The sequence below is a fragment of the Otolemur garnettii genome, unplaced genomic scaffold, assembly GCF_000181295.1.
Source record: "Otolemur garnettii isolate 467f Iridium unplaced genomic scaffold, OtoGar3 scaffold00007, whole genome shotgun sequence".
NCBI classification, from domain to species: domain Eukaryota; kingdom Metazoa; phylum Chordata; class Mammalia; order Primates; family Galagidae; genus Otolemur; species Otolemur garnettii.
Window position 1 is genome coordinate 13,405,010 of NW_003852402.1, and position 13,434 is coordinate 13,418,443.

Below are 13,434 nucleotides of genomic sequence, written 5' to 3' on the forward strand. Positions count from 1 at the left end.
TAGAAAAGGAAAAGAAAAAAAAAAAGGCCCAAGTAAGACAGGGGGAGAATAGGAGTTGTGTTTTCTGGGAGGTTTCTCTCCACGCCCGAAGTCTTGCAAGCCAGCAGCTTCCCGCCCCTGCTCAGTTTTCTAGGAGGTACAAATTCTATTTCAGAAGTGGGCTCCTGCCCCCGATCCCCTGAAAAACAGTGTAGGCAGAAGACCATTGGTTTTTGAAGCTGGGAGTCGTGAGTCTAAATCCTGGCCCCATTCCGAGCTTAATAGCTATGTGGCTTGAAGCAAGTGATGTCACTTTGCTGTGTCTCAGTTTCCTCATTGGCAAATCATGGATTCGAACCAAGTCCTGCCTCAGACTATTTCAGAGGTGACGATGCATATCAGAACTTGAGGGACACTCTAAAGCAGTTTGTTGGATGAGCCTTTGATTTCACTGGGAGTTGTGTACAAAAAAAGTGACAGTGATTTAGGCGAGATTTGCATCTTCTCTGTAAGATGTCTGGAGGCCATCTCGGTAGGTGTGCATCCAGGATGTGGCATTCCTTTATCTCCCTCTGCAGCCTGTGTGCCTGACATTTCCCAGGTCATCTCATGGTCCAGAAGGACTGTCAGAGCTTCAGCCATGCTGTCCGCATTCCAGCCAGCAGGAAAAAAGAGCGTTAAAGCGGGACATCCTACCTTCCTTTAAAGAACCTGTCTTAGACGTTTCACACCTCGGCTCCTCAGATCTCACTGGCTCAGCTCAGCTGTAGGCCTCACTTAGCTGCCAGCTAGATGGAAGGGAGTCTGAAAAACACGGATTTTATTCAAGGAGGCCATATTCCCCAGGAACATTTTGGAGTTCTGCTACTGTGGTCACCTTGTCTGTTCCATGGGCAGTTCCTAAACTTGGTTGTGCATTGGGATTCCATATCAACCATGTGTATTCCTGGGACCCACCCCAGACCTGCTGATAGACAGTCTCTGGGAGTAGGACCCAAGAATATGGTTTAAAAAAAAATCTGGGACTCTGGGCTAGGACAGACTATTTGAGAACCACTGCGTTAAGGCACAACATATATGAACGATGCAATTCTTTGTCCCCGAGTCCTTTGAAATGTAAAAGAGTAATATACAAATTCATACCTGGAACTTGTTGACTCTTACTGTGACTTATTTTTGAGTATTGTGACTTCCACGGGAGACTTAGGTTTTATCTATTTGTTTTTCTTCTCTTTCTCTGTATTTGTTGATTGCGTCACTTCTTAGATGCTTAAAAGGGTCTTTTTGGTAGAATTCTTCTGTCATGAACCCCTGGTTCTGGTCAGAGCTTCTGTCGCTGCGTTTGAAAGTCTTGGAACACAGCTGTCTTGTTTCAAAGTGATGTACTATGGCTGCCCTTTACCATGAGGTGCTGGCTTCATACCCATGGGCAGGACACTTCTCTCTCCATCCCTGGTGTCTTAAAAGATTTTAGTGAAATTCTGTAGAAGCACACAAGAAATGTCAAGCCAGTGGCATGAAAATAGAAGCTCCCTTTATCAGGGAACTTTCTGGTTGCAAGTGCTGAAGCTCATCCTGACATCCCGTCACAGTGCAGGGCCATGAAACCAAGGATGTTGCCGTCATCTGTGGTTACACTGAAACTTCTCTGGGGTATGACAAGGATTTCTGAAAACTCCTCTATAATGATGCCCAGGCTGTCAGATTAACTATCTGGAGATAGAAGCAACCGGCCCTCTCTAGGCCTGTGCTTTTTGAACCATTTGCTAATTGTGTGGCCTTCAGGTAATTGCCGGTTTTATTCTTGCCTACTTCCTTTGTCTGGGCAGTGCTGCTTCAGTGAAGGCTGGGATTCTGTGTATCTTGTTAGTGGGAACAGAATGATCCTCTTTGATCGCTACTCCTGCACATGTGTGTTCGGATATGTGTATTTGTCTTGCCTTTCTGGTTCAAGTTTACTCTGAGAGTCAGCAATAGTACAGCGGGGGGAAAAAAAAATCATTGAAACTGGCACCAGAATTCCTGAACAGGGGTCTTTCCTTTGCTACTCATCCAATACATGACCTTAGATAATTAAATTGCCCTTTTGGAGTCTATTTCATTGTTATAAAATGAGAATAATAGCAGGTTCTTCCCCGTGCAGTTGTGAGGAGGAAACAAGACAGTGGGGGCCTGGGGAGCTAACTCAGTGTGAGTGTCACTCATCCTTATTATGGACATTTCACGTCTCTCCTGCTGCTGAACGTCACCTAACACATAATGGTTTAAAACAGTACCTATTATTTCATTAGCTTTTGTGGTTTCCCTGAGTCAGAGAGTCAGAAAAGGCTTAGCTTAGTGGTTCTTGTTTGGGATCCCTTATATTGTCAGCGTTCGCTTGTGGCTGAAGCTAGAGTGATGGGTGATAGCTGTAGGTCTCGATTTTGTAAATCTTTCTGTGTGGTCTCTCTGCATGGAGGACTCTGGGCTTCCTCACAACATGGCAGCTCAGCAATAGTATACAGCCATCTCTCAGTGGGAGGAATGTCAGCAAGCTGTGCTTGTACTTTAAAATTGCCACGATGGATATTGTTATTATGAAAAGTGGATGAATGGTACCCTCTGATGTCTGACCTTTCCTCAAAGAGTTTCCATCTTTCCTTCCCTTCCTTGCATTTGAATCTCAGTGAATGTGCACGATGCATATTGAATCATCGCATTTTACCCCATAAATGCACACAGTCATGATTTAATAAAAAAATTTTAAAAAATGAACTCCATTTCTCAAGGGTAGTGTATTAGTAATGAAAGTTAAGATTTAACCAGCCCTTGCAATGTAGCAAACATATGCTAAAGCTTTACATAAAGTATCTCACACTATCCACACACCATATTTTCTTCATGTGGCAGATTGGAAAATGATTGCTAGGAAAGATTACATAATTATTTCAAGGTCACACAGCTAGGAGGAGTTGGAGCTCAGTTTTAAACCTAGGCCGTTTGCTTCTGGGACCCACATTCTTCTCAGCGGCGGGGCTCCAATCCTTACTGTGCACCTGGCAAGTGCTTCACCTCTGTGGGCTTGAGGATGACCAGTCATGACCTGGGGGTCATCTTTCTCCTCAGGGGCTATAGCAGCTCAGGGGCGGTAATTATTCCTCAGTGGATCTAAACAAGGATCTGTCTGTTCTTTTAGAAGAAGTTGGGTTGTTTAAAACTTCCTTCCAGAATGCGGTTGCATTTGTTATCTCAGTGAGGGCTGGGTGTTTTGCTGAAGGCAATATGTTTATAAATCTTGGTGCCCTTCACATGCATCTTTTGGGCTCCTAACTTTTTTCAAAATACTATTCCCACAGTATTTTGACCTACTTTTTTTCTTTATTCCTTTTTGTCTTTTTGTTTTGTTTTGCTTTCTTATTGCGTCTTCAAGGACTTTGCATAGTAACTCAGCAGCAAAGGGGTTTGCCAGCAATCTTCCCATATTCCATGCCGCTATTGGAAGATATCATTAAAACATTTGGACTTATATTTCATTAGCGCTCTCTGTCTTCTTTGGAGCTTCTTCAATGATGTAAATTCACTAAAATATTTTTCTTTATAGGCCCTGGGATTAGAGAGTGGATGACTGGAAGGATTAGTCTTGTGATTTTTGGAGCCTTAGGCACCACTGAGTTGTCTTAGGTAGCCTCCTTGAGTGTATTAGTTATTCACTGCTTGGTAACAAGATACTCCCCAAATGTAATAGCTAAACCCATCAAGCATTTGTTATCTTGTATAATTTCTGTAAATCAGAAGTTGATTCTCAGAGTAGCTTGCTTAGGGATTGCAGCTTTGAATCTTTAGTGAGGTTGCTGCTAAGATGTGTGTGCCAGGGCTGCATCATCTGAAGGCTTGAGTGGGGCTGAAGGCTCTGCATCAAAGATAGCAATGGCTGAGGCCTCAGTTCCGTAGGACCACGTGAACATTCTCCATAGGAATCCTCAAGTATCTTCATCATCTAGCAGTTAACTTTCCCCAGAGTAAGCAATTTAAATAGAAAAGAAAGCAAATGCCACAATGCATCTTATAACCTAACCCTGTATGTCGTATGCTGGTATTTCTGCTGAATTCTATGGGTCATACAGTCTGACCCTGATACAATGTAGGAGAGGCTCCACAGGGCATGGAAACCAGAGATCTCTGGGACAGTCTTGGAGTCTGGAGTCTGGCTCCTATTCCATGGCCAAAGCAAGGGGCCATATCCCTGGCAGTCTCCTGCCTGTGCTTACCCCAAGGTAGCCCTCTCTTGAATCTGCTTTGTAAGTTGGGCTCTTTTGTAAAATTTGTTTTAGAAATTGTGCCATTGAGAACAACAACAAAGAAAGATGCGACCCTCTCATTTTAAAAATGGTGAAACCAAAGCAGAGAAAAACACAGATTCTTGCCCATGGTTACAGACTTGCTACTGTAGCTCAGAGGATGGATCTAGTGTCTCACCTCCTCCTTCCTGTGTCTTCTACCCTCTGGTGTGGGGAGAGGTGAAAGGCAGCGTCGGCATCTGACAGAGCAGAGGGAATTGAGCAGCTTTGAAATCTTTGCTTTCAGCGATGAGGAAACACTGTTCCCAAGCTCATGTGAAGGTGGAAGGAGGAGGGAGGAAAGAGGGAACCCGACTCCTGAGGTGATCTAGGGCTCAGACTTCCAATGGAGACTCTCCAGCTGACTATAAACTCTTTGTAATAGCAGTGGTTATTATTAACAATACTAGTTATTAGTATTGGTAACGATGACTGCTGACATGTGCAGTACTGGCCAAAGCACCAGGCGCTAAGCCCTTTCTTTGCATGAGTCCTCTCAGTTAATCCTTCCAACAACGAGTTGGGACATTTATTATCCTCTCTTCGTAGATGAGGAAACTGAGGTCCTGAGAGGTGGATTTATGTCTTGACACATGTGAAAGAATTGGATATAGGTGAGGGGAAGGGCCAGGGCATTCTAGAGTGAAGGGACGTCCTCAATGCAAAAAAGCTTAGTGAGTCATTAAGTTTAATGCACAATTAACATTTGCGGAATGAGTCTGTGGACTTTGTAGATCAGGCTGCTCATCCAGAGTCCCCCTAGGTCAGAGCATAACACAGGCCAACTGTGCTGGATCAGCGTCAGGCTGTCTGTGGCTGGACAGTGGACCTGCACCAGGGAGGGGTCCGTCTGTGTCAACAGGGAATAGAAGGTTATTCTATTGACCTGCCCCCCAACTAGCGTCACACCCCTTACTATATTTTCTGTATCAAATTTGGGTTTCTGATTCCTCAGTTGGCTATGTTCTTCATAACACAAGAAAATCACTCCTAAAACAGGTCAGGAACATGCATAACAGAAAATGCTGGATGGTTCTGTCACTGGTCATCATGCATTGGGCCTGGATGGTGGAGAGGGCACTCAAGACACCCCTGGATGTTTGGCCTCATGTTCTCACACGAGGCCCTGTGACCCCTGTGCCTCTCCCTGCCCACCTCCATCTGCTGAAGGCTTGGCTGCCAGAGTCAGGAAGAGCACCGGCTTCTGTTTTCTGCAGGGTTGAAATAATTTTGTCTTTGGGTCCATGGTTCAGTATTCAGAGTGGACAGTCATAGATCAGTGGTTTCCCAAGAGAGAAAGGTGCAAACCTGGAGGTTTGTAAGATGATTTTAGATGGCACATTTTATGTGTGTGTGTGTGGTTTTGTTTTAATCTTAATGGTTGCTTATGTGTTTTATGAGGCAGGTTACCGTGGTGTCAGCAGGGCTCTGAATTCAGTCCCTGACGTGCCACTGACTGAGCCCCAGGCCTTGAGCAAGTCACCTCCCTGTTCTGCGTCTCACTGTCTTCACCGTGAATTTTGGAAAATCTTAGATGTTAGCCAAACTCATTGTATAGAATTTCCACACCCCTTGTTTTGTAGAGGCAGTTGCTGAGGATCAGAGAGGTTAAGTAACATGCCCCAAATCACTCAGCGGGCAGAACTGGAGCCACTGTCCAGCTCTCCTGATTTCCAGGGCTTTGCTCTTTGTGCGGGAGAAACCCACATGCATTGTCTTTTTGTTGTTGTTGTTTTGTTTGTTGTATTTTAATAAGTTTTATTTTTCTTTTCCTTTTATTAAGTCATATATACATAGATCATAATACATTTATGCATTTGTGGGGTACAATGTGTTGTTTTTTTATACAATTTGAAGTGCTTACATCAAACTAATTAATATAGCTTTCACCTCATTACTTGATTATTGTGTTAAGACATTTATGTTCTATACTGGATAGATCTGACCGTCTCTTTCCCTTTCTCCTCTCCGGTAAGACTAGAGAATTCCCAGGCCTCAGGGCATGTGAGGGTAGCTGGAAGAAGAACTGGGCCTTTTCTTATCTTCACCAAGTGAAGGGAAGTGGTGTTCTCTACTTGAGAGGAATTGGAAATAGATTCTTTGAACACTCTCAGGCGCTCTCAAAATAATCACAGCCAGCATCTGCTGAGTCTGTACTATAGACACGCATCAAAGTACCGTAGCTGGAGCTGCGGGTCTCAGAGCTCCCGGGCCTGCCACGGCCCTGGGTGCAGACTCTTCCCAGGGCCCCTCCACGTCTCCTGCAACAGAAGCTGGGAGCCCCACACTGTTTTAACCGGCCTCCCCCCAACTCTGATGCACTATGGTGTTTCAAAGCTGCTTTTTCATTGTCCCCATACCCCCTCGAGGATTGAGCCCCATCTTACTGATGAGACTTGATCCAGGAGGTTGTTCAGTACCATCTCGTTCTGCTGTTTATTCACTCAGGAAACATGAGCAAGCGTCTTCTCGCACTGGCTGGTTTAATCTTCACACAGCCCAGTGGGGTGGCTATTTTTATCTCCATTTCACAGATGAGGCCCGTGATGAAGCCCAAGGATCTTAGGGGATTGACTCCTCCAAGGTCGCATAGCCGTTTAGCTCCACGGTTGCCCTCAAACCAGGTCCCTCCACTCTTGCTGAGGGCTTCCTAGGCTACCTGCTCCTGCCTCTGACCCTCAAGCTATCTCTCTGTCCCCAGATGTGTACTTCCTCTAGCCACTATGCAGCTTCTGTCCTCTGGGGTCCTCACCTGCTCACCACCCTGGACTGTTGCAATCCAGAATCCAGGCTGAGCCTGTTTTTTCATAGCATATCCAATGTTTGCTTAAACATGTCCCCCTCCTGCCCTCAGTGTCCCTGATAAGAGATGCTGTCACTAACTCCCACCCCTGTGGGGACCACCCTGCAGGGATCATCAGGCCAGGTGGGTACAAGAAACACTGCTGCCAGGACACTGATGGCTTCTGCCAGGGGCACAGCTTGCCCGTCAACCCTTAGCTAGGTCTGAATTTCTTTGGGGACAATTATTTTTACCCCACATCACTATACGAGAAAAGGCCCTCTAAGGATTTTTTCCTGGAGGACAGAGCATGGAGAGCTTTCTTTTTCAGTTTTCACGGAGCCTGACAAGCATTGAGTCACAAGTCCCTGCTGTCCTTGAATGTCCTGGGAGACAGGCTGCGCTGGTCTAGTCCCTGAAACGTCTTTTCCTATCACACGCTCTCCCTGCCTCCTCTCAGTCGGGGTGATGTGGGCGACTCTGAGCATGCCGAGCTCGCTGTCATGGGAGCCTTCTCAGTCCCTCTGGGATCACCTGCTTGGCGGCTGTTCTGCACTTGACCCTTGGGATGGGGATTGTGTAATTTACCTGTATTGCTCCTGAGCCCAGCCCACTGCCTAGTACACCAGCAACTCTAAAAGCATTGATGTCATGCGTCCTTCCTGCAGGTCTCAGGGTGTCAGGAATGAACCCAGTCCACCGCTCAGACACTGTCCGACCTGTACCTTCAGGTGCAGAGATTCATGGGGAACTGGCCACTGTGCCCACAACTAGAGGAAGGGAGTGGAAGCCTTAAAGCTTCCTTCAGAAAGAGCTTTTGTGGCTACAACTCTTACGAGCTTTGTAAACCTTCTGAAAACTTATAAATAAAATATATAAACTCTCCAGCTTGTCACCTTATCACCCTTCCCTTTAGGAATCAGCAAATGTCTGAGTGCCCGAAGGTCTTCTGTGTTTTCCTTCTAGCCACCCGGCCAGGTGGGGTGCCGAGGAAGGGCGACTGGCATTGGTCAGGTCCTGGCAGACCACAGAGTCCACACTCAAGGGGCAGGAGGGTTAAATGGAAGACCCAAGTGTGCTCAGGGTTATGGGAGCCCACCCAGCAAAGTGATGCCCCCCAAAGGGGTCACTACAACCCAACGCCTGAAGGTATAGCAGGCCAGAGGCGTTCAGCAGCCCAACAAAAGTTGGAACTGTGGGGTCAGGCCCCTCACAGGAACCAGGGAAGTCTAAGCTCAGACCCCTTGTGGGTTCCTGCCTTCCCCAAACTCAACCAGGAACCAGCAGCAGAGGGGGGGCAGCTAATTTGGTCTGTCCAGGTCAGACTCTCAGGGCACAGAGCAAGATAGAGAGGGGAGAGAGTGAGTTTGAGGGCCAAATGAGAGCATCCTCCCATCCTCCATCCACACATGACTGCAGGGAAGGAGACGTATTTCTAGTCAGGTGCCGTAGGACAATATTTCGGTCAGTGATGGAAGGTATGTACCATGGTGGTCCCAAAAGATTATAACGGTGCCTGAAAAGTTCCTATTGCCTGGTGACCTGGTAGCCACAGTCCACCTGTTCCTCTCGTGTGTGTGGTGGTGCTGGCGTAAACACCTGTGGAATCAAAACACAGCTCACACAGTTATGTTCTGTGCAGAGTACTCGACTGTGGTCACAAATGTCTATGCTTTTGTTTTCTTTTCTTATACTATACTTTCTATTCTTATTTTTGAGTGTACTCTTTCTACATATTAAAAAAAAAAAAAGATAACATCGATCAGCCTCAAACATGTCCTTCAGGAGGTGTGTTCCAGAAGAAAGGGTGATTGTCATAGAAGTGCCAGCTCCAGGCAGGTCGTGCTGCTGAAGACCAGCCAGTGGGAGGTTGTGGAAGACAGTGATGTTGATGAACCTGACCTTGGGTGGGCCCGGGCTAATGTGTGTGTTTGTGTCTTAGTTTTTAACAGAATAGTTGAAAAAGAAAGAAAAAGAAATAAATAGGGGGAAAAAACCCTTTATGGAATAAAGATACAAAGACAGAAAACATTTTTATTTTATTATTTTACTTTCTTTTTTTACATATACATGTGTTTTATTTGGTTTCCACTTTTTGCCTTCACAAAATCAAAAACATCTTTATACAGCTGTGTAATGCGTTTGGGTTTTAAGCTAAGTGTCATTATAAATGAGTCAAAAAGTTAAGAGCTGGGCACAGTCTGAGCCTGTAATCCCAGATACTCAGGAGGCTGAGGCGGGAAGGTCACTTGAGCCCAAGGGTTCAAGGCTGTGGGGCAATATGGTCACACTGGTGAATAGCCACTGTACTCCATCCTGGGCAATAGCGCGAGACCCCCGTATCTAAAAAGTACATTTAAAAGTGAGAAGGTTTATGGGGTAAAAAATTTACAGCAAACCAAGATTAATTTATAATTGAAGAAAAAACATATTTTTAGAAAATTATTGTAGCCTGAGCGGACAGTGTTTCTAAGGCCTACACTCTCGGAGTGGCCCAGAGAGACTTCTAGTCCTGCAGACACCATTCCTGATATGTGCCCTCTGCAGGTGCCCCATTTCTTATCTCTTATACTATAGGTACCTTTTCTGTGTGTACATATGCTCAGATACACAGATGCTTAGCACTCTACAGGCCTGTGTGTAGGAGCAAGAGATTGTACCATGTGGCCTGGGTGTGTGGTAGGCCCTACCATCTAGGTGTGTAAGTGTCCTCTATGAGGCTCACAAAACAAAGCAGTCTCCTACAGATGCAATTCTCAGAACTGACCCCCATTGTTAAGTGATGTGTGACTCTAAGTATGCAGATGAAACCTTCCTGAAGGGGCTGGTGATCCCAGAATGGGAAATTCATACCCTGTCCCTTGATGGGGGGGCGGGTCAGTGTCCTTGGAGCAGTTGTGACCATCTTTAATCTACCAAGAAACTTCAAAACCTAGACATCGTAGCTCCAAAAACCAAAGTCTTCATGACGGGACTGTTTCTGTGACCCAGCCCTTTCCAGGAACCTTTATTTCTGTTTCCTCCTCGTTCCATACTCCAACCCCTGCCTCACTCCCACGGTTCACTTCTGTACCCACAAAAGTTTGGACCACTCAAAACTCTTCCCGGAGCATATTCGATGACACTCTGATTTTCTGCCTTCCTGGGTAGCAGGGCCTTGCCGCCACCGTTCCAGATGATGAATTTATTCATGGTGGCAGGTGTATCCGATGAAACTAAAGAGATTGGAAAATTATGTAAAATGTTTGAGAATGTGCGCACTTGCGCTTACGTTGGGTGGGCCCATTTTAAAAAATCCCTGAACCCTGAAGCCAAGACAAAGTTTGATATCCTGGAGGCTGTGCGTTTAAATATTTGCGATTCAAAAGAGCCTGATTCAGCACGTTTTGCCCCATCCTCGCCCCTTCCCGGTTATGTTTCCCGAGTGCAGGCATTTCCCTATTCATTTCCTTCACGGTTTAAATGGTGACAGTTGAATCTGCAGAACGATCTTTCATCCTGAGTCTTTTGCAGATATTATCCAGAGGTAAGCGCTGGCGTCTTCTTATTATAGGTGGAGAGATTAAGATAGGCCTAAAGCCACAGGCATCTGAGCTCTCCCCTCTCTTGCCTCCCTCGCCCCTTTTCTTCTCCTAACACAGGGTTTCCTAAGCCTGTTTTTGGCCTTTGGGGCAGGGTAGTTCTTTGCTGTGAGGCCGTTCTGTGCGCGGTAACGTGGCCAGCAGTGTCCCTGGCATCTACCCACTAGACGCCAGCACTGCCCACCATCAAGAATGTCTCCGGATCCAGATTCTGAGGGTTGAGGGGGAGGGAGGCAAATTGCCCCTTCTTGGCAGCCACTGCATTTGAAAATCCTGAGTACTAGAGATTTGTCAGTTAATTGGTCTGAGATGGAGCTGGGGCACAGAGTATGTTAAATCTTGAGTATTTCTTAACCCACCAGGGTTAAGAATCTCTGTTCCTAAATTTGAATTCCAGCTCCCTAAGCCTGAGTTTCCCGATCTCTGATGCTGAAATGATAATGCTGTACTCGTCTCATAGAGCCGTGCGTCCCGAGTCTGCAGGTCCTCGTGAGATCTGATGCACAGTGCTGTTGGCCTTCGTGGTCCCTGCTGCACCCCTCTTCTTCTTTCCTGGTATAGAACCAGAAGGGAGACTGCAATACACCTGGGCTTCGGGGGCTGCATTTTGAGGGGAGTCAGGGAGCGTGAGGGCCCTGAGGATGGACAAAGTGATGGTTCAGAGAGCAGCGGGGGAGGCTGCAAGGTGGGGTTTGATGGGGGAGGGTCTCGATGCCGATAGAGTTGTAGGTGGAGTAGATGTGGGGCTCTGAGAACCCTGCAGGTGTGGAAGGCCCATCATTATAGGATTTCTGAGAAAAAGTGGTTCTGGATGAGGCTGAAGTCCAGCTTCTGCAACTGGGAGTAGGTGGGCAAGGTGGGGAGATGGTAGTTGGAATTAAACAGCTCATAGGTGTGGATTCAAGACTGTTGGATGATTTGTCCCTGATGGGCAAACTTTCCTTGGTGATGTCTGAAGGTGGGGAGGTGAAGAGATCCAGATCCAGAGGTCATTGTCACAAACAGCCTGCATAGGAGTCACTGGGATATCAGGACTTCATTTAGAAATAGCCGGTCAGGAACATAGGCAGTTGGGAGCCATGCCATGAACTGAGGGCCGTGAGTAGTTCTGGAAAAGAAACAGCACCTCTCCAAGTGCCCTCTGTGTAATTGAAATATTGGGTGCCGTCTCTCAGGACAGTACACAGCTTGGACTGCGTTCTAGGAGGCAGGTTTCCATTCAGGGAGGTCCGTGCTCCAGTAGAAGGGGCCAGATTGAGAAGGGTAAACCCTCCCTTCTCTGAGAGGCTGGATGACTTCCTGTTGGGGATGTCTGGGATGCTTTAGAGCCGCACTCTCCACTCTTTGTCAAGTCAGGCCATACCCAGAGAATGATAATCGTATGGTGTGAGAAGAAGATAGGAAAGTGAACTGGCAGCAGGAGGTAGCTGGCCCGAAGATGCCAGCCCTGCTCTGCCCAGTGCCTTTGAGAGCATGAAGAGATGAGTGTCTTTGTCACCTGTAATCCAGTCCTAGCACAGCAAGGCGCCCTGGGTGGGGAACTCGGGGCTGCAGGATGTTTTCTGCTTTGCCTGGAATGCGGGATGCCAGGCAGCGTGTTCTACTTTTGGCATGGTTCCACCCTGTCACCATCCTGCAAGACACTTGTCATGGTGCTTATGTTGCAGTGATTCACCTGACCCTGTAACTCTCCTAGGGTCATGTGGGTTAAAAGATTCATGTCTGAGGCCATGCTGCTGACTGCTCGGAGGGGGTGACTCACAGGGTGCCCTTGGAATCTGCCGTCTTTAGTTCTTTGAGCGATAGCCCAGACGGGGTGTGTGGGCGTTCGTCAGCCCCTTTAGCCCTGCTAGCAGGTTGGCCCCAACCCAAGACGTCTCCAGGGAACATCTCACAAGCTCTCTGAGTCGTCGCTTCCCAGCCTGAGATCCCTAATCGTCAGTGCGTCCTCTCAGGGCTCATTTCTTCTCTCTGTTACCAGTTGTCATTGTCCCCAGCTTGGGGGCAGGCAGGGGACTCACAAGTTGCCTATATGAGCCAGTCACCGTCTCTCTCACCCCTCAAATGTAATTGAAAAGAGCCTTAATGGTTTCCGAATGATGATAGCGCCATAAACCGATTAAAAAGGCCTTAATAAAACTGTCTTGAGTTATTTTCCACAGCTGAAGACTGTGCCCTTTGTTTTCTAATGATCCCAACAAGAAATCAGGACGATTTTTCTTTTTCGTGTGATCTGAGACACCAGCAAGGCCTCCCTCCACCTCTGACCGTTCACTGCCTTTGCCTTTCTTCTCAGACAATCCACGTGGCCATCGTCTGTGCCGGGTATAACGCCAGCCGGGACGTTGTCACCCTGGTCAAGTCCGTCCTGTTTCACAGGTAAGAGCTACTCTTTGCTCTGTGGGCTGATGTCTGTCACTCCCTGCCTATTTCCTTGGGGAAGTGTTAAAATAAAAGCAGAATTTCTCATCAGTCATTCAGGCTGCCGTGAGAATGTGCTTTTTGTCTGAAACCTTGGAGAGATGATTGTGTTAGCCGTATTTAGTAGCAGTGGCTAGGTACCGTCTTGCCAGGTTTAGAATTGTAGTCCTCTGACCTACAGTGACCTTCAAGGACATCCCAAATCCGAAGCTTTAGTATCTACATCAGCTTACCCTGCTTGGCATTCAGCAGACCTCTCTCTCTTTTTACACATCCTCCTTGGTAGGTTGTCTTACGTGTTGAGTTGTATCCGCTCAAAATTCTTCCATTACAGCCTTAACCCCTAATAATACCT

General features: G+C 46.9%; 1 protein-coding gene across 2 annotated transcripts in view; it reads left to right on the plus strand.

The window, feature by feature from the left end:
- LARGE1 (LARGE xylosyl- and glucuronyltransferase 1) overlaps positions 1 to 13,434 on the plus strand; it is a 514,791-nt gene that overhangs the window by 233,076 nt on the left and 268,281 nt on the right. For both annotated transcript variants that reach the window (XM_012801262.2, XM_023509378.1), the window contains exon 5: positions 12,955 to 13,037. In XM_012801262.2, coding sequence (XP_012656716.1) covers positions 12,955 to 13,037 — 83 coding nt within the window. The remainder of the gene's footprint in view (positions 1 to 12,954; positions 13,038 to 13,434) is intronic.